A 22,158-nucleotide genomic window follows, 5' to 3' on the forward strand; every position below is an offset into this window, starting at 1 on the left:
TTGTTTGGGAATCCTTAGAACCTACGATTGTATAACATTTTTCAAGGATTTTGGATTTCATGCATTAACTATTTATCTAACCAAATTTATGATAATCAATTGTTTCTGAAAATCTTAGGATGGATAGCCTGCTATTACATATGGTATGATAGGAATAAAAAATGATTTAGGAGCATGCAACTTTTACCACATACAATTGCTAATATGGTCAACCAAACTTTTTTTTTTGGTCCATAGAGTTATTGCATGAACCTAATTCAATCAATACTTTCCGTGGAATACAATTATCCATTTCCAATGCTACTGATTTAATTATATTAACTGATGCAGGGAAAATCTCTGATTCACTATTTAGTTTTGGTATTATTATATTATCTGTAAATTTAATTTGTTTAAAAATTAATGGAGGCCGAACTTCTCATCCCACTTCTATTGACCAAGCAGAATTGTTTGCAATTATGTAGACTTTAATAAAACTCCATAAGTTCAAAGTTGGCATCAAAAGGATATTTTCATATGTTCAGATGCTCAACAGATGGTACTAGGAATTTAGTTTCAAATATGTACTCTATTATTAATTTTCCGTTTGTAAATAGGAACTTTAATAAGGTATCCTAGATGGCAAAAACTCATCTACAATATATTTTTTTTTGGTTTTACTTGATTACCCTACCGGGATCCCTACAGTTGACAACATTGTAGATATTCACTTTGTTTAATGTAGTTATTTACCTTTAAAAAAAATCTCCCCGTGCATCATAACATTAACATGTGAGAAGATGAGATGATATGTTGATCTGTGTGCTGCGATGTTATGTCGGTAGGTGTGAGTAGAGTTATTGTGGGTAGGAAATTCGGACTCATCATTACAAAGTTACAAACCAACCCAGAAAGAAAGATAGGATGATAGGAACGACCCTCTCTCTTGTTTCTCTGTCCCCTCTCCTCTTTTCCTTGCGATCTCGAGTGAGTTGTGTCCATTCCATTTCAAGTTTTCAACACCGCGTTTATTCTCATCTTTTTGTCTTCGCTCACCGTGTCTGCCACCCTGCTGTGTATACTGTTCTACCGCCCCGGAATCCATGAAACCTGCTTGAAACAAAGAAAAAGGGTCAATTTTCGCCCTAGATCTGTTCCGGAGTTCTAATTCTCCGAGAGTTAGGGCTCTATTTCCAGGTTGATGAAATGGCAAATGTTTTTGATAATTGGGAGCGACTGGTTCGAGTGACCTTACAGAGAGAGCAGCTTCGTAGTACCGGGCAGGGGCACGAAAGGACCTCCAGCGGGCTTGCTGGTGCTGTTCCTCCATCTCTTGGGAGGACGACTAATATAGACGCGATCTTACAGGCTGCTGATGAGATACAGGATGAAGACCCGAATGTTGCGAGGATCAGTAAGTTCATTCGTTTACTTCTTTTTTTCTGGTCCTTTTTTCTTAACGCAGAACAAACTATTAAACGTGCTATTTAATAAGTAAATCTGTTTCTATCCAAGATCTCAACTGACTAAAGCAAAACTGGAATGCTGCTTTGAATTGTTTTAGTGCTTATTATTGAGCTTACTTATGCTTACAAAGGTTTATTCCTAAGAAGTTCACTTCAGCAAGTTCGTACATTATTTGACAGGTCCGTTTTCATTACCCAATACACCTCGCTGCTTATCGAGGGTATCAAAAGAGTCATAGAAAAGAGCGTCTCTTTCATCCACCAACATGGCTAAATTGGTCATAGATTCGAAGGGCTATACATTGGGTTAAAGCTTTGAATATCTTTTCACCTTATTCATATGATGGCATCTGAAGAAAATGGGAGGAAGTGGTTGCAATTTCATCAAAGAAGATGATAGTTCAAATGCAATGGGAGCTATCTGAGGATAGTTTCATAAAACTAAACTTTGACAGGAGTAACTTTGGAAACTTGGGACCCTTGGGAGTTGGAGGGGTGTTTAAGGATAATGAAAGTCATATTGTAGCTTTGTTTTTGGATCCTATTGGGGCTGGAGACTCTACAAGGGCTGAACTTTATGCTGCAATCCATGGAGTACAAACAGCAAAAGATATGAATATGGGTAGGTTAGTTAGTAAAAGAGATATGGTTAACAAAGAGACAAGGACTATGCAGATAAGCATACAATGGATACAAAGATTTGCAAATGGGCTAGCTGACACATTAACCAAGCAATGGGTTAATAATGATAAGTTGTATTGGGTTCAATTGTAATGTAGTGCTGTGTATGAGAGGCAGAAAATTGTTCCTCTTCAAGGGATGCTTCATTTGTAAATGGTTTTTTTTTTTGTGCATATTTAATAAAACCTCTTATTTATAAAAAAAGTCTTTTGTTTGTTCTTTCTAGGGGGAAAGAATGTGCAAGAAAAATCTTTTTGAAGTTAGAAGAGAGAGAGAGAGAGAATAAAAATCTGAAAAAAACTGGACTAATATGTTTCATGGCTTGATGGGAAGGTGATATAATTTTTGGAATTATTGAGAAGTCAAGGTGGTGCAAGTCTTTCCTTGGTGATTTCTTATTACCAGCTCTTGTTCAGGAACATTGTCAGGGCTGATTCCATAGGCTGAAACTTCTACATAACTTTCCTCCTACTTTTCTCACTATGCACTAAAGAATAGGCCTGAGATAAGGTTACACTCTCCCTTGTGAGTGATTGTTGTCTCACAATATCATACTCTGAATTCAGACCAGCTAGGAATTCAAAAACCCTATTGGTCTCAACTTGTTTTCTATAGGTTTTTGCATCCTTCTGACTTTCCACTCAATAGTTTCTAGATGATCAATTTAATGCCATAAGGATTTCAAGATGGAAAAGTAAACTGAAACCAGCTTCTCTCCTTGTTTGAGATTATTTACTTCACATTTCAATTCATAAGCCCTAGCAACATTGAGTGGCTGAGAGTAGGCTTCCTTCATCACTTCCCAAATTTCCTTAGCTGTTTTTGCCCACAAATAATTGCAGCTAATATGAGGCTGTATATAGTTACACAGTCAAGTCATGACCAAATAGTTCTCTTGAACCCATTTGGCATATGAAGGGTCTTCCTTGCCTGGTGTCTTTACATCTCCATTCACATAACCTAACTTCCCTCTGCCCCCAATCGCCATCATGGCTGACTGAGCCCATTCCAAGTAATTAGAACCATCAAATTTAATAGTAGTGATCTGAAAATTGTTTTGTCCCATGTTTCCATCCCCCAAAACACCTCCCCCTTGAGTCTTAAACTCAGCTCCTGCCATTTCTGTAATATGTCTATCAAGAAAAACCAGTTCTCAGCAAAGGGATTCCCCAAAAAAGGTTTTCACCCCCAAAAAACAGGTTTGGAAGTTGAAACAAGTCTAGAATTCACTTAGAAAACAATCTGGAATGCTGAAACAGATTTAGGAATCACCCAAAAGGTGATAATAATCAGGTCTGATCGTAGGGTTAAGAAAAAACTTGGAGAAATCTTTGTGAGAACAAAAACAATTCTCAGCCGCACCTTCCAAATAGGTTCACAGTCAAGTCTGGTTGTAGGGTTAAGAGCAAACCCTAGAAAAAACTCTAGAAAACTCTGATTGCCACCTCCAATATTGGTCTGAACCCTAATCTTGATCCTTTTAACCTTCTCTGGTTCTTCTTGATTACCAAAACACTCTCCAAGCCTCTACAAGCCTTTGGACAGCTGCTAAACCCTTCTGGTAACCTCCAAGAATCAGCCGATGAACAGTTCTTTCTAAGCTTCCAGTCCTAGGCAATTCTCATGTGGTCTGCTGGATTAGACACACATGAGAAACCCTAAATTGGCTCTGATACCAAGTAGGCAAATCTGGACTGTAATCAGTCCAATTATTGATGCAAATTAAAAGGAAAAAATATTGGAGAAGAAGAAGAAAGGAAGAAAGAAGAGAGAGGAGAAAGATGAGAGAAAAGAGTGATAGGCCTTAGCTGTTGCCCCACTTATCTATTTATAATAGCATCAAAAAATAAGATGGCAATTACATTAATGACCCTACTGCTTACATATGCAAATAACTAATAAACTAACATTGCTAACAACAACCTAGCAACAAATATAAAGAGAACTAACTAACAACAGTAGTGAGGACCACAATAAATAAAACAACAGCAATAATTATCACTCTACATCTCTACAAGTACCTCAAGTATACAGCAATAAATGCAAGAAATACCAAGCTGAAAACAACAAATAAGTTGGATGTTTAGGGATTTCAGACCTGAGCCTGAAGTAAAACTCCTACTGTGGAATAGTTCGCTATAGTAATAATGGCAACAAACTGGCCTCCTGCACGGACGCGCAGTGATAGAGGGATTGGAAGGTGCCAAAAATGGGTTGACTCTTCAAAACCCAAGCTCCCAACACTTGAAACCCTATTTGGGGTTGAGCTACAACTCAAACAAGAGAGAAAGAACCAAAAAAGACCCCTATAGAAACAGCCCCCTTCTCTTTTATAAGACCCACTGGCTTGCTGGACAAGCCAGTTAAAATATTTACACATAAGCCCCTAGAATGTTTCCCTCTCACAAGCAACTCCTTAGGCTGCGTTTGGTTGCAATGCAAATGCAAATATGTACACTACATATTTACCCATTTTTTGGTTCATGAATGCAAACACGGTTCACATTTTAAACCGTTTTTGCATTCATCTTGTTTGTTTGAATTCGGTGCAAAAGTGTGGGCCCATCATTAAATGCTCCAACTATCTTATGCTCCAATGCATTAAGTTTTGTCAAAAAGTTAATTATCAAAAGAACACAAAATTGCATAAAAAAATAGGTACAGTAATGCTCTCTTCTCAGAGTACAAAAGTGTCAGAAAATATATTTTTGCTATGATAATGATTACTTTTTTACGTTTCAAACAAACGCTCGCAAATGCGAACCGGGGTACATAAATACATCGCAAACAAACGGAGCCTTAAGAACAAAACTAACTTCAAATGAGCCCTCAAAAGATAAGTGTTGTTACAAAAAAGACCCAAGAGACCAAAACCCAACAGAAATGCACCCAACTGCCCTTGACAAAAAACTTGACTTGTAAAATGACGAAAATACCCCTGGACCCAAACTGTCAACAAAGCTACCCAAAGACAACAATTTGGGATCCCATTACAAAAAACATGCAAAACAGAATACATCCACACTGTTTTTTTGCCTCATCATTCCCGTCGGGTTAAAAAGAGCTCGACCCTATGCAAGCAACAATTTTAGTAGCCTTGCACATGTTTCCATCTAGCTTCATAAACTCCTCTTCACTAATCTAGGAGTTCTCAGTTGATGGTTTCCCTTTCCGTTTGACCAATAACCCAAAATAAGTCCCATTTCAAGTGTTGGTGACTCGAACATCTTCTACACCCTCTACTCGGTCAAACTCATTAGAACTACTGGCCCTTTGTGCTTGTCCTCGCCCATCCTTCGTTGCTAGTTCTAGATCCCCATGGCAATCAAAGAGGTTTGCTGCATTAAAAATGGGTGAAATCGACAAATTAGCTGGTAGCTCAATTTCATATGCATTGTCACCAAACCGTCTTAGCACTTGACATGGACCAATCTTTTTTTGCTTCAACTTATGGTAGGTCCCAATGGGAAACCTCTCAGGCTGCAAATAAACCATGACTAGATCGCCCTCATGAAACTCTTTCATCCGAAGATGCTTATCCTTAGCTTCTTTATACCTTTGGTTGCTTTCTTTCAGCTTCTATCGTACATTCTCTTGAATCTCTTGATGGATTTAGCTAAAGCTTCGGCATCATCACTCACTCGCCGCAACCCTGTTATAAGAACTAGATCAACAACACTTTTAGGTGACCGATCGTACACAACCTCAAAAGGAGTCTTCCTTGTAGATTTATTAATTGAATCATTGAAGGCAAATTCAGCTTGTGGTAGGATAGGATCCCATTGCTTTAAGTAGTCTCCAACTAGGCTCCTCAACAAGTTGCCTAAGCTTCGGTTAACCACTTCAGTTTGTCCATTTGTTTGTGGGTGAAATGTATTGCTATATTGTAGGGTTGTACCCATACACTTCCATAAAGTTCTCCAAAAGTGGTTAAGGAATCTTGTGTCATGATTTGATGTGATAGATCTTGGCAATCCATGCAACCGAACAACTTCTTTGAAAAACAAGTTAGCTACTCGAAAGATTCTTTGTAAGCTTTGCCATCATCTACTTCCACAAACCACCGTAGAGGTCTCCTATTTTCCGGGCAACTTCATTGCTCTACAGGTGTAACAACAAACCAAAGACTCTTATCCAAATGTGGCCTTGGATATCTTCTTCCTTATGCCAAACTCTACGTTCTTAGACCAAGTCTCGAGATGGAAAAAGGCCCCCGTTGCTGCATTCTGAACCAATGTTTAGAATTTTCCAGGCTTCTTCCTCAGAGGAGAGGACGAACAACCACCTTTCACCATCAATTTGCCTCACATCGACACTTTGAAAACAGTCACACGCTCTGGTAACCCATACTTTTTTTTTGAAAAGGTAAGATAAATTTATTAAAACTGACTCATAAAAGTACAAAACAGAACCTGCCCACAAATGGACAGGCCTGAGGGACTCCCATTACAAGCACCAGATTGACTGAGTTCTCAATAGATGAGTTACATTTGAGTGTCTGAATTCAGGAGTGACTGATATCCAAGAAAGCAGTTTACTAACAGCCAGCTGAACTATATCCTCAGCCCCTTTCACTTTTTGATTAAAAATTCTGTTGTTTCTCTCAGGCCAAATGGCCCAAATCACAGCTGCCGGAATAGTGGTCCAAACCAATTTCCCTCTTTTATTCAAATTATTGATTTTCTAGCAGTAGAGTAACTCCTTAGTTGATTTAGGCATGACCCAACAAATCCCCACTGTCTTCAAGAAGTGATGCCACACTCGAGCAACAAAAGGGCAATGAATGCATATATGGTCCATAGTTTCCAGATGATCATCACAAAGGACACTGGACTTATCCTGAATCTGCAACCCTCTTGGTCGAATCCTCATAAGAGCGGTCCACTGGTTAAAATCTTTGGAGTTGTTTTCAGATTGTCCTATGGATGACTTACTAAGAAACTGGAAAGAGATTGCTTTCACTGCTAGATGCAAGATGACTCTTTGTCCGTCCTGGTCCCCTCCCCCCTCGGGCTTTATAAAGCTGAATTTTGATGGCAGCAGTGTAAGGAATCCAGGGCCCTCTGGGATTGGAGGAGTCTTCAGGAATGATGAAGGGATTGTTACTGCTTTATTCTCTGGCCCTATTGGAGAAGGTGACTCTCTTAGGGCTGAGATCCTTGCAGCGCTTGAAGGAATTCAAAGAGCAAAAGATTTAAATATTAGCCGTTTGATTCTGGAAGGTGACTCAAAGGTGGTGGTTAATTGGTTGAAGACAGAGGACAGTGGTTTGTGGAACTTTAACAATGAGAAAAAACAGTTCTTATGGCTAGGTAGGGACATTGAGATTCAGTACAGCTGGGTGAAGAGGAGTACCAACTCATTTGCGGATGGGTTGGCCAAGCAAGGAGTGAATAGGGAGGCTGTTTTTTGGGCTAGTTTTTAATTTTCTTTGCATTCCCTGTGTTTTCTGTTTTTGGGGAGCTAAGTTATTTTATCTCCCTTTGTATTCTTTTCCCTCTATTCTCTTAATTTAATGAAGTTGACGTTATTGATAAAAAAAAAAATCTGCAACCCTCTTCTCTCAAGATTGGTTCGGAACAGACATTTGTCCAAAGCCATTGTCCAGACTAGAAAATTAACTTTAGAGGGGTAGGTGGGGTTCCAAATCTGTTTTGCAGGGAAACCTTCCATTGCCACTCTATTACCAAGCTTATTAGCCATTGATTTGACTGAAAAAACACCATCCTTGGACCAAATCCAATTCCACTGGTCATCCTAATTATGATCAATGATTTGAGCCTGTAGAGTCTCCAACAGATTTGAAGCTTCTTAGACTTCCGAGTCAAAAAAACCTCTTTTGAACTGAGGAGCTCAAATCACTTCATTACCCAAAATTGAATAAGTTTCAGCAACTGAGGCATCCTGGTTGGAGGCACACTAGAAGATAAGAGGGAATTCTTTAGCCAAGGAATGATTCAAACACCAATGATCTTTCCAAAACTTGATTTTGTCCCCTTACTGACTTTGAGGCTGATTCCCCCATCAAACAAGGGAGCAACTTTCATGATATTTTTCCACAAGGAATAACTCCAGTTAGGAGGGGGGGGGGGTTTAGTTTTCCAGTTACGCCACTCAACCCCAAATTTAGATGCAATTAGGCTTCTCCACCAAGCTCTTCTTTCAGTGGCAAATCTCCAGATCCATTTACATAACAGAGCTGAATTTTTCACCTTGATTCTTCTCAGACCAAGACCCCCTTTTTCCTTAGGAAGACAGATTTGGTTCCAATTCACAAGGTGGATTTTTCTTTCTTCCTCCCAACCCCTCCACAAAAAGTTTTTTTGGAGAGTCTCTATTTTCCTATCCACTTTATTTGGGATAGGGAAAAGGGACAGAAAGTATGTAGGGAGATTAGAGAGAGTACTTTTTAGCCTTCCAAGATGACAACTTCTTTTCCAATCTTTCAATAATTGGATCCCATATGGCAACAGAGGAACATTTTGCCCCCAATGGAAGGCCCAGATACTTAACTGGAAGCTGATCCACTTGGCTAGCCAAAACAGTAGCACACTTCGAGGTTAGGGACATCATCCATTGGGATGACTTGACTTTTGTTAAGGTTGACTTTCAAACCTGTGACAACTTCAAACCAACTGAGGATCCCTAGTAGATTATCCAACTGATCAAGAGAAGCATCTAAAAAACATAAGGTGTCATCCGCGAACTGAAGGATGTTCACTTTTTTCACCCCTTGGGGAAATTACAAACCCTTCCCACAGACCAGAAGCTGCTGCCTTCTGACTAAATAGAGTAAGAATCTCTGCAATACAAATAAAGAGAAGGGGAGAAAGGGGGTCTCCCTGCCTTAACCCTCTAGAGCTCTCAAAAAAGCCTGCAGATTGACCATTAATCAGAATAAAAAACTTGGGGGGAAGAAACTCAAACTTTCATCCAATTTCTCCACTTTTGCCCAAAACTCATCTTTTCCAGGACTTTGTCTAAACAATTCCAATTAACATGATCATAGGCTTTTTCATACTTGGATTTCGTCTACCAAAAATCCTTCCAATCGAATGTTCCCACCAAGCAAGATTGTAGGAAGTTCAATCTCTCCTCCACCTTTTTTTTGATGAATAATAGTAAGTTTATTGATTCAGAAGCAAATTAGAGTGAGTTCATACATCATCCCAGTGAGAGGCGCGAGCTGCAGCCCCTCCTTGAAACTTACAAGTAAACTAGGAAAGAAAAACAAGAATCACAACTGAGCCCAAAATAATTCGTCCCTATTTACCCCTTGCTTAGCTAACACATCTGACAAGGTATTTGCTGATCTCCCCACCCACTGTACAATGACCAACATATTCCTTGTCAACCAACTAAATTTCTTCATTTCATTCTTGTATTGCCACATAGCCTCTTCAGAATTTTTCAACCAACCCATCACCACTTTGGAATCCCCCTCGATTATTAGTTGTTGTACCCCCAGCTGGTTTGCAAATTGGACCCCTTGTACAGCAGCTAAAAGTTCTGCTCTGATGGAATTCCCAATTCCCAAAGGACCTGAGTAGAGCAACAAAATCTCTCCCTTCTCATTTCTCAAAGCACCTCCATTCCGGATAATCCTGGATTACCCATGCTGCTTCCATCAAAGTTCAACTTAATTGAGCCTTCGGGTGGACCAATTTCTCCAAATGTCATTAAAGGAGAATTGACGAAAGATTTCCAAGGTCTTCAGCCAATGTATTGCCCTGTTTAACACACAGTCTTTCAAATCTTGGCTGTTCCTTTCCTTATCTTGAAAAATTCTGAGATTCCTTTCTTCCCAAAGAGTCCAAGTCAAGGCAGCACGAGCACATCTCCACATAATCTCTCCTCCACCTTCCCACTGTCCACTTTCAGGAAAATGGATTCGAGGTTTGCCTTTACTCTAACTGCCCCTCCGGTTGGCCATCGTTGGAGGTTTGAGAGCTCTCTTTCTTCTTGTCTTCCCCTAGGATTTCAAAACTCTCTAAACCTCCGAGGGAAATAATGATGATGCCTTCGATTATCACCGGTCATCCCCACTGGTTACCATCGATTATCGCCAGCCATCAACACCAAATGCCATCGATAATTGGTGTGGTCATCCCCTTCAGTGCCATATTTTCCAAAAGCAAGAGACCAATATTCTTCCCATAAAAACCCTTAAAGTGTATAACTCTCTACATAGTTGTCAAGGTGATGCCTAGGCGACAAGGTGCCCTTTGAGGCTCGCCTCGCCTAATCGCCAAGTAGTTTTCTACTTCCTACTATAAATACTTTTTTATTCATTCTTTTTTGAGATTATAATTATAAAATAGACATTATTAAACTAAAATAATCATTTTGTGTGTTTATATACTAATTTCTTTTTATTATTTTCTTATTTATTAGGGTTTAATCAACACAAACATTGCTAAATGCTGTATTGAACCCTCAAAGGCTTAAAAACCTGAACCAATAAGTAAGGAAGAACTTAAAGTTTTATCTAATCAGCACATTTTCCTCCTCTTCTTCTTCTTCTTACAAGAAAAACAGCCTTTTGAAAAGAAAGGACTGTTTAAAAAGTTGCAGAAAATCAAAAGAAAGTAGTAGAAATCAGGTTTCAAGAAGAGAGAAGAAGAAGAAGAAGGGGGCGGCAACTAGGGTTCAGAGAAAGAGATTTTCGAGCATAACCTTCTCTCTTACACCTCTAATTCCATTTCATTAAGTTAAACTTTAATAATTTACAGAGAGGCCCCTAGTTGGGTAGAAAATTAAAAAACATAACACAAGAAAGAATAAAGCCCAAATTAAGGCCCATTACAACAAAGAACATCAAAAATAAAGAAGGATAAACAGCCTATGGGCCATTGGGCCCATCTTCTCTACACTCCCTCTCAAGCTGAGCATAGATGTTAATCATGCCAAGTTTGCCAGAATCATGCTGAAGTTTAGCCTTGGGAATGCCCTTGGTGAGGAAATCAGCTAACTGTCCTTCAAAAGTGATGAAAGGTAGACACACTTCTCCAAAAGCCACTCTTTCTTGAATGAAGTGTCTGTCAACTTCAATATGTTTAGTTCTGTCATGTTGCACTGGATTGTGAGCAATGTTGATGGCAGCCTGATTCTGGCTTATCTTGCTCAATACCCAGTTCCTCCATCAAGGATCTAAGCCACAGTAGTTCAGAAACTCCATGAGGCATGGCTCTGTATTCAACTTCGACTGAAGATTGGGCAACAATTGATTGTTTCTTGCTTCTCCAAGAAACAATATTACTTGCCACCAAGCTACAGTACCCAGACATAGATCTTCTGTTATCAATGTTTCCGGCCCAATTAGCATTTGCGTAGGCTTCAAGTTTCATATGGCTATGCTTAGCAAATAGAATTCCCTTTCTAGGGGAACCCTTCAAATAACACAGAATATGCTTTGTTGCTGCCATGTGAGTATCCTTGGGAGCATGCATGAATTGACTAATGCAATTGACAACATGTGCAATGTCTGGCCGAGTCATGCATAGATAGAGAAGTTTTCCAAGTAGTCTCTGGAAGACTCCCTTATCTTTCAACAATATTCCATCTGAAGCAGAGAGTTTATGACTCGTATCAATAGGAGTAGCAATTGGTCTAGCACCCATTTTCCTTGTTTCAGAGAGCAAATCAAGTACATTCTTTCTCTGAGAGATAAGTATCCCGTCCTTGGATCTAGCAACTTCTATGCCAAGAAAGTATCTCAATTCCCCCAGATCTTTGATCTCAAACTTTGTATGAAGGAAAGATTTGAGATCATTAATCCCTAATACATCATTACTAGTCACAACAATATCATCAACATACACAATCAGGTAAACGACGAAGGACCCTCTCCTCTTCACAAAGAGGGTATGATCAGACTGTGTCTGTACATAGCCAAAGCTAACAAGGGCAGCCCTAAACCTTTCAAACCATGCTCTAGGGGACTGTTTAAGTCCATAAAGAGATTTCTTCAACTTGCAGACCTTCTCTTTCATATCTGTTTCATACATCCTTGGAGGAAGAGACATATAGACCTTCTCATGTAACTCTCCATTCAGAAATGCATTCTTTACATCCAGCTGATAAAGTTGCCAGCCTAAGTGTGCAGCTAGAGATAACAGAACTCTCACAGAAATCATCTTGGCAACAGGAGCAAAGGTCTCCAAATAATCAATCCCATATGTCTGTGTATAACCTTTTGCAACCATCCTAGCCTTGTACCTTTCAATAGTGCCATCAACATGATATTTGATAGTAAAAACCCACTTACAGCCTATCGGATCCTTCCCTTCAAGCAAATCAACCACTTTCTAAGTGTTATTCTTGTGCAGGGCATCAATTTCTGTTCTCATAGCATCCCTCCATTCTGGAATAGTAAGAGCTTCTGACACAGACCTAGGAATTGGGTTAAAAGCAACAGAAGAAAGGTAGGCAAAATATGAAGGAGAGAGCAAACTATAAGAAAGGTGTTTGGAAATGCAATGTGCAGTACACTTCTTTTTTTCTTTCCTAATAGCAATGGGGATATTAAGGTTTGGGAAGGATGACTCCAAAGGGGCTGTATCAATACCTGTTGTTTCTTCTGTGACTGGAAGTGCCGGAGGCTCATGTGTTGTAGGGGAAACAATCTGCTCATTTTTGGTTCTCTGCCATTGGTACAACTTGGGATTAAAAAGAAGACGAGGAGGTAAAGGAGGAGGGATAGGAACGCTGGAATGGGAATGAAATGACTGATCCTCCCTTAACTCATTTGAAGGAGGAAGAGTCTCAACAGAAGATTCAACTGGGACAGGAAGGGGAAGAGCAAATAACTGTGACAAATTCTCCCCTTTTGGACAATGCCTCTCCTGAGAAGAATCTCAATAGGAAGATAACTCATCAAAGGTGACATCCATTGAGACATATCGAGTGTCAGTCTTAGGATTAAAACAACAGTAACCCTTTTGTATGGGGGAATAACCAAGGAAGATACACTTATGGGCTTTTGGTTCAAATTTATGTCTCTGGACACTTCGGATATGTACATAACAAGTGCAGCTAAAGGCACGAAGAGGAATAGGAAAAAGATCCTTGCCCGAATGAAGAAGACTAAAGGGAGACTTAAACCCCAAAACCCTGGATGGCATACGGTTGATTATGTAGGTTGTAGTGAGAACAACATCACCCCAAAATTTTGTAGGGACATGTGAGGCAAATATAATACTTCTTGCAACTTCAACAATATGCCGATTTTTTCTTTCAGCAACTCCATTCTGTTATGGGGTTCTAATACAAGAGCTTTGGTGAATAACCCCCAAATCAATGAGATAGCAGGGCAGGTTTTTCTCAAAATATTCTTTTGCATTGTCGGATCTGAAAATTTTAATTCAGGTATCAAACTGAGTTATGACAGATTCTTGGAATTGCCTCACAAGTTTAGGAACTTCATCACGGGACTTCATAAAAAATATCCAAGTGAACCGAAAAAAGTCATCAATGAACAAGATAAAATATTTGTAACCACCCATAGAAGGTAAGTGGTAAGGCCCCCACACATCAGAGTGCACAATATGAAAATGAGAAGATCTTTTATTACTTAAAGGATAACTGCTTCTACAATGTTTTGACAATTCACACGACTCACAATGAAGACTGGACAGACTAATTCCCTTAAACAGTTCTGGGAATAAATGACTTAATGCAGAAAAAGAAAGATGACCCAAACGAAAATGACATAACATGACTCGACTGATGGATTTTGTAGATGTAGACCCAAAAGCAACTTTTCTCTGTCCATGAGTGTCCAACAGATATATTCCATTCACCTCATGACCATTCCCAATCACTTTCTGAGACTCCAGATCCTGAAAAACATAGTAGGAAGGAAAGAAGTTAACACAACAGTTCAATGACTTGGTTAGGCTACTTACAGATAACAAATTTGTATTTAGCTTGGGTACATGAAGAGTAGAAGGAACTACCAAAGAATCTGTAGCCTTGATGGTTCCCTTGTCGGAGATAGGGGCAAGAGAGCCATCTGTTAGGGTGATTTTGTCACGGCCAGGAAGTAAATTATATGAAACAAAGTGGAAAGGCTGGTCATATGATTAGAAGCACCAGAATCAATAATCTAAGGGATCCTACGATTACCTGAAATAGTTGCATGATTGGTAGAAGCCTGCATACCTGAATGAGCAAATGTAGAAGATGTTGAATTTCTTGGAGGGTTGGAAAAAGAGGCCACACCCTCTAGGTGAATGATCATCCTCCCAAACTTCTCATATTCTGCTTTCATAGCTGCTAGCTGCTCACTAGCAGTCAATCTCTTTAGTTTGGTATCTGTCACTATCTGGACCAACAACAATATTGGCACTCCCTGCCTTCATATTATCGGAATTCTTTTGAAACCGAAGAGGAAGAAGCTCAATATGCAATTTCCAACACTTGTCGTTAGTGTGTTTTGGCTTATTACTTCTTACAGTACTCACAAATAATTTCTTTCTTCCCTGAGCTACTTAGGGTCCCTGTAGCTCCCTTGGGTTTCACTCTCATATTAGCAAAGTGATCATTTAGACCAACCCCTTGGACCTGGACAAGTCTCCTGCTTTCTTCACTATTTACCAAGGCATAGGCTTGAGACAGTGAAACACTATCCTTGGATAAAATTCTTTGTTTTGTAATGTCATACTCTGGATTCAGCCCTGTCAAAAACTTAAACACCTTGTTTCTCTCAACCAGTTTCTTGTAGGTCTCAACATCATTAGTGGTGTCTCAGGTTATAGCTTCTATCAAATCAATTTCTTGCCATAAAGACTTCAATATTGAGAAATATACAGCTAATGGTTTTTCCCCCTGTTTCAAAATTTTCACATCATTTCTCAGCTTGTAAACCCTGGCCACATTTAATTTCTGGGAATAGGTTTCAACAACACTATCCCAAATTTCCTTTGCTGAATTCATCCACAAATAGTGTTGACTAATCTGCGGTTGCATTGAGTTACACAAGCCATTCAATAACAGTATAATTTTCTTGCATCCATTTTTCATATGATGGATCATCTTTCGAAGGAGCCTTCTTGCTCCCGGAGATAAAGCCCCATTTGCCTCTACTGCAGATATGAATTTTGACTGGTTGTGACCAAGCCAGATAATTAGTTCCATCCAGCTTGACTGTGGTCACAGCCATTAGAGAGTCTACAGAGGCTCCTGGAACCTGTCTGGATTTAGTAACATGCTTGTTTTCAACTTTTGAAGGGTTCATCTTCTTAAATACTTCGAAAATAACTTCTAACAACTTCGAATAACGACAAATGAAGACAGAACAAAAACTGTGTTGTGAGCCAACCTCTATGCAGTCGTACCAGGTACTTGTGTCACACCCGAAAGCCGGGAGAAACAGAGAAATCTCAACTGCTCCTTGTAGACTTCACAGAACACCAATCCAGTTGATTTGATCTTCAAGATGAAGGATGAGAAGACCTTCAGTCACTGAGCGCTTAGGTCAAACTCCCTATGGGGCCCGCAATTAGATTTCTCCAGAAAATTAGGGTTTCGGGCAACACACTTGAATTTGTCAGGAAGAAGACAAAACCAGTCCCCTTCTCTCTAGAAACTAGTAACAACTGGGCTGAAATAGGTTCCTTTAACTATTCATTCGATTCAGTTCTCCATACACATTGTGCATGGGAAAAAAGAGGTGAAAAGAGTGAAAAGTCGAGCCTACTCTGATACCAAGAAGAAAAACAGCCTTTTGAAAAGAAAGGACTGTTTAAAAAGTTGCAGAAAATCAAAAGAAGACATAACCTTCTCTCTTACATCCGTAATTCCATTTCATTAAGTTAAACTTTAATAATTTACAGAGAGGCCCCTAGTTGGGCAGAAAATTAAAAAACATAAGCAAGAAAGAATAAAGCCCAGATTAAGGCCCATTACAACAAAGAACATAAAAAATAAAGAAGGATAAACAGCCTATGGTCCATTCGGCCCATCTTCTCTACATTCTTCTTCTTCTACTACTACTACTACTACTACCAATACTTTTTATTTTCTTCTTTTCCTATAAAAAAATAAGGGTTCAGCCCCTATATTTTTTGAATTTTATTTTCCTTCTTCCTTTTCTTTTCATGAATATGTTGATTTTTCTATACTTTAATATGAAATTTATACTTTTCTTATGAAAATCATGAAAAATTATTAAAGAAATATGGTTATGGTGCCTAGGGAACTACCCTAGGATCTATGCTTTTAACATAAAAAAATCCATCGCCTAGGCGATAAGGCGCCACCAGTCACCTAGCCTTGCCTTGGCGCCTTGAAAACTATGACTCTCTACTCTCAAGATTGCATTCCAACCGAAGACAAAATATATCATCTTAAATGTGCTAAATCCCTTAGGCTGTGTTTGGTTGCAGTACAGTTTTATTTGCACTAGTACAAATGCATGGGAGTACAAATGAAAAAAAATGTAAATTGTCGTTCAATTTTATTTTTGGGTTTTACTTTATTCAGCTTCATGTCTTAATTTACTTCATGTACTGCAATCAAACAAAATAAGCTAAAATTTGAAACAAAAATATATCAGAATTACACTCAAATCATTTGCACTGTCATAGTTTTATATCAGTACAAATTTATTTGCATTGCAACCAAACACAGCCTTAATGTCAAAGCTAAATCCATCATGAAGTTGCAAGAATCCACATAAAGGTGCATAAAAGTCTTTTGCTTTCTGTCAAAGATCCTACTATTTCTTTCATCCTAATATTCCAACATATTGCATTGGGAATGATGTTGCACGAAAAGACAATACTGTTGTTGAAAGAACTAGGAGGCCAAGAAAGGAGAGAAGAAATGACTGATGAAGAACTACTGAGCAAGTTAACACTGACACTCTGGATCTGACTTGGTCAGTGTTCGATTGTTAATTATGCTTAAGGTACAAAGTATCGATACACCTGAAGTCCACGATTCTGTGTATTAGGTGTTTGACAGTTCAACCGACAATACTTTATTTTTGGTCAAAATTGGCCAGGGGGGTTAGTCTTAGGCCTGCCTATCCCTGAAATTGGTTAAAACCCCAAAAGACCCTTATTTAGAGTACTGGTGACCTGCTGATACGATACATATTTTGATCCTTGATTATGTCTTCTCTTTAGTATGATCTAGGTCCATTATGAACTTTTACTTGGATTCAATCTTTTACTTGTGTATCTGTCCTGCATGTTACAAAAAGTTATGCTTATTATTGGTTCATATCTACTTATCAAAAAAAATATTGGTTCATATCTCTCAGCGAAGGTAGTGGGGTTCGTGCCATTTTCCTTTATGTTTTTGGTGTGAAAGCTCTTTCTTTTATTTGATTTTTTTTGCTTCTTATTACTTTCATGGTTATAATTCAAACAAAATCTTTCATTTGGTGTTTAGTGTGCGAGCAAGCATATTCAATGGCACAGAACCTTGATCCAAACAGTGAGGGTAGAGGTGTACTACAGTTCAAAACTGGTTTAATGTCCGTAATTAAGGTATTACTGCAAGTTTGACATTTGAGTGGCACAATGTCTCTATGCAAGTTTGTTGGTAGTGTCTATAAATTTTCAGCTAAATTGTGAATCCAATTAGCTTTCTTTTTTCACTACTTTTATATTTTTCTATCTGTTGGATTGATTATCTTTTGGTTTAACTATTTGTTGGATATGACAGCAAAAACTTGCCAAGAGAGGTGGAGCAAGAATTGATCGTAATCGTGATCTTGAGCGCCTGTGGGAATTTTACCAACTCTATAAGAAACGACATAGGGTGGATGCTATCCAAAGAGAGGAGCAGAAACGGAGGGAATCTGGAACATTCAGTGCCAACTTTGGGGAGTATGTTCAGCTTCTCTCTCTGTGTATTTGCTTTGGCAGACATAAGAAAGATAACAAATTTTTAGGAAGGTAATAACTGATCTAGATTTTACTTCTTGTTTCAGGTTGGAACTAAGGTCTGTGGAAATGAAAAGAGTGTTTGCCACTTTAAGGGCCTTAGTTGAGGTAATGGAGGCACTTTGCAAAGATGCAGATCCTGATGGGGTAGCCAGACTTATTACAGAGGAGGTATTTTTCATGTTCTTGGTTTTATACTTGGGCTTGAGCTTTGAGGATACATGATTTGCATCTAAGTATAAATTGTAACTCAAATGATATTTCATTTTGCATCTCTTTTGGTTCATTAGTTTTCTTTATAACAGTGTTTGTATCTCCTTCTTGGATTAGTGTCATGTGCTATAAGGTAAGATTTTTTAGAATGATCTTTGGTGGGGAGTCCCTTGTTATTAGAGATTATTTCCTGGACTGCCCTATATCCACCTTTTGAGGTCTTGCATGTTAACTGCTGCTTCTGATCTTCTTGGAATTGGCTTGGGAAGGAGTTATGAGGGATTTCAAAATTGACAATGCTATTTTCCTTTTAGATAGGCCTGGGAACATTCTCATTTAAGAACTGGGTAATGATGGTCTTTGTTGTAGATATCTTATGTAGGAGGCTTAGTGAACTAGTGATTTAGCAAGGGCTTGAATCTTAGTTTTCTACAGAGGTTGAGAATTCATGGTCCTTTGGGTCTAGGGAGGATATTAATGGAGATAGATTCTTGGATCATCTTTGAATGGGCCACTATCCGGCCTTAAAGATTGCATCACTTCATTTATGAGGCTGGATTACTGGCTTCTCGGTTTAGCACCTGATTTTCCTCCTGGTTCTTGAGATTACCTAATTTGACTGCTGATGAGGTATTGGAAAACACAAATTTCCTAGTACATTCCCTTGGTGGATTTATGTTTGTGTTCCTGGTTCCTCTTCTTGGGTGTGTGTAGTTTTTTTCTTGTTTTTGTTATTTTTTTAGGCCTTGTATCCTCTTGTTTCTTGTTTCTTCTCTTTTACTATAATTAGTAGAAGTTGGGTTTTTAGTGGAACTGATAGAGTGAACTTCATTAGAGGGTAGAGTGGTGAGAGGTAGAATGCTCTATTATCACTTCTCACCTTTGGGTTTCTGTAGTAGGTTAGGAACTTCGTTTTAGTGGGCCACAAGTTCGGAGGTGAAGTTGGCAAAAGTAGCATTGCTGGAATAAATGATGATAAGAGGCTTAAAAGATTTGAAATGTCTTTGAGATGTTAAATTCTAATTGTTTTCCTAAAATATACTACTCTTTTGATGGTAATGTGATCAAAGAATGCATGAATCAACAAGGGAGAAAATATAAAACAAAAGGTGTCCTAACAGAAGTGAGGCCCCCAAGGCACAGAAGCAAAAGCTGAGAAAACAGACAAAAGAGAGATCACTCAAGGATAGTCGAGTGGCATTGATCAGCCATCTCAACTCCAATCCCAACTAAGTAGCCATTCCAGAGAATTAGTTTACCATGGGATCCATCTGAATGATATTTCAGTTCAGATGCCATGTTTCTTTACTTCCTTGATATGATTTTGGAAGGACCAAATGACCCAAAAATCTCAAAGCAGCCACATAACAAAAAGATGGGCCTGACTATGATACTGGAAAGGCATGATATCTCAAAAAGCTTATAACCAATCAACTGGTATCATAAAAGTTGTAGTCAATCAGTTGGCTTTCATCAAAATTCAGAGGGAGTTTTGATTGATCAAAGTTCTTCTGGAATTATACCTTTCTTGCATCATAGATTTACCCTAAAAAGGTCATTACCCAAATTTGCTCCCAGCTATCTAGGGTCTTGAGTAGGGTGGACTGGATACAGACCTAACCTTTGTCACAAAGTCACTTCTCTCAGACTCAAACCCGCTTTCTCATGCTTTTCTGCCCAAGACTTCACCATTATAGCAAGCAATGGCCCCTGAAGCATCCACACAATACGCACCTTGAAATCACCCTTAACCTCCATTCTTTACCATGTGGATTAATAAGACTGGGAGCTGGAAGGAAAGAAGCAAGGTTACCAATCAAAATAAAAGGGAAAGATAGAATCTTCTTGCTCATCAAAAAAGGAAAAAGGGGGAATCTTCATACACCCCTTTGGTGTTGCAAGCAAGAAGTACAAAGTTCCTAGACTGGTTTTCTAGGTGTTGGTGGCTTCTTTGGCTCATTGGCGCTTTTTGGGTACTAGGGTTATGGGTGTCTAGAAGCTACTAGTTTTGAGCTAGTTTGGCTGCTTGTATTAGTTTTTTTGGGTTGAGAGTTGTTTTTTTTTGCCTTTTCTTGTTGTTTGTGCTTGTGTCAGGAAGGGTTGTTGGATTTGGAGTTCTCTCTCTCTCTCTCTCTTTCAGGTGATCTCTGCTCACCTTCCTTGTATCCTTTCTGTTTTTTTTTTTTTTTTTTTCTTTTAATAGTATCTGTATCCACCACCTCCATGTTTCATCACTGTTATGGTGCCTGTTTTGAATTGTATAGAAAACAGTCCCTGAAACTCTATCCTGAGACATCTTATTTTCTGTTATACTAATATATAGTACCTTCATTTAAGAAATCATTTTAGTTATTGATAGAAAACAAATGCAAGTGGATAGTGTTTGCTAAATAGAATTGATGTGCTGCCAAAAATGAGCTTTGAGATGTATCCATTATCTTGTAATAATTTGGTTCTCAGTTTATCATCCATTACAATTAGTAAATTCTTTCTGGGCAATTTTGTTTTTGTTTTCTACAGAAGATTCCCCATTAGGGCTATAGTGTTTAATTATTATCTATACACTCATTATGGTCTGAGTCATTGATTTTTATTATTTTTAGATAATGATTTTTATGACATGAATTATTGATTGGAAACCACAACTAACTTGATGATTACCTTGCCATTTTTTCAGTTAAGAAGGATAAAGAAATCAGGTGCTGCATTGTCTGGAGAACTTACACCTTACAATATAGTACCTTTAGATGCACCATCTTTAACCAATGCGATTGGAGTCTTCCCAGAAGTAAGCCCAATCTTGTCATTGATATACCTCAAGTTTATTTAACACTTCACATTTGCTTGATGTATTGCACATCCTATGTTAAAAAATATAGACATTAGCCAATAATCATGATTAACCAGTTCTCAGCATTCATATGAGCTTCTTCCTGATATGCTTGTATAGGTTTCAATTTGACACTACACTTTATTTGCTTCTTTCCCAGAAATGAATGTTTACCTAAATCACAACTTTTAGCATCATGTTGTACTGCTATATCTTTTCTTTAATAAAATTCCGTTTTCTGTTGCTGATAAAAAAACTTTTAGCATCAAGTTGACTGTTTGTTAATGATAATTGATTCAGGTTAGAGCTGCGATATATGCACTAAGATATCCTGAACATTTTCCTAAGATTCCTGAGGATTTTGAGGTTCCTGCTTTGCGAAATCTGGATATGTTTGATCTTTTGGAGTATGCTTTTGGTTTTCAGGTTTGTATACAACTTCATTATAAGATTTTTTTAACCTATGTACTTGACACATTGATGTATATTGTTGTTAATTATTTGTCTGACATTAATTTAAGTAGTGGTTGATGTGGTGTGGCTGTATTAAGGCTGTATCATGTCTGCTTGGTGCATACTGATAGTATAGCTATGCATTTTTTAGGTATCTTAGTGCCTGGTAATAATTCTCTGATATTGAAACAAGGGATCTGTCTGCTGCACCATGAGATGCAGACACTGAATTGCCAATGCAATTCCTCCCTTCTTTTAATCGCCTAATTTACTCCAGGTGAAGTGGTTGCTATGTTAAATTTTATTAAAATATACAATTTAAGTACGCATAAACCAGAAGGGGGGGGGGTGATTGAACTCCAGACCCTCAGGTACATCCGAGAAAACAATCCCAATTCCAACCTACCCAAACCCAGTATACTGAAATGTATAATCCCCACCCACCAGTCCACCACACACAACAATGGATATTAATGGAGTCCAAAAATGCAGCACCTGATCTGATTATTTTGGATTCAGATAATCTGTTTACATATTCAGATTTGTCAGATTTGACCCTATCCAATCCAATTAAATTTCATATACACACATATACATGGATTATATATATAATTCATAATTCATAATTCATTTATATATT

At 38.4% G+C, this 22,158-nt stretch overlaps 1 protein-coding gene across 1 annotated transcript in view; it reads left to right on the top strand.

Annotated features, from left to right (window-relative positions):
• Positions 1-893: 893 nt before the first annotated feature.
• Positions 894-22,158, top strand: part of GSL8 (glucan synthase-like 8) — a 110,962-nt gene continuing 89,697 nt past the window's right edge. The window contains exons 1-6 of the mRNA XM_010250479.3: positions 894-1,393; positions 17,526-17,623; positions 17,802-17,965; positions 18,070-18,193; positions 20,913-21,023; positions 21,366-21,491. Of these exons, the coding sequence (XP_010248781.1) occupies positions 1,186-1,393; positions 17,526-17,623; positions 17,802-17,965; positions 18,070-18,193; positions 20,913-21,023; positions 21,366-21,491 (831 nt within the window). The 5' untranslated portion in view covers positions 894-1,185. The remainder of the gene's footprint in view (positions 1,394-17,525; positions 17,624-17,801; positions 17,966-18,069; positions 18,194-20,912; positions 21,024-21,365; positions 21,492-22,158) is intronic.

Source organism: Nelumbo nucifera, chromosome 4 (genome assembly GCF_055504915.1).
Source record: "Nelumbo nucifera cultivar China Antique chromosome 4, China Antique-T2T, whole genome shotgun sequence".
Classification (NCBI taxonomy): Eukaryota; Viridiplantae; Streptophyta; class Magnoliopsida; order Proteales; family Nelumbonaceae; genus Nelumbo; species Nelumbo nucifera.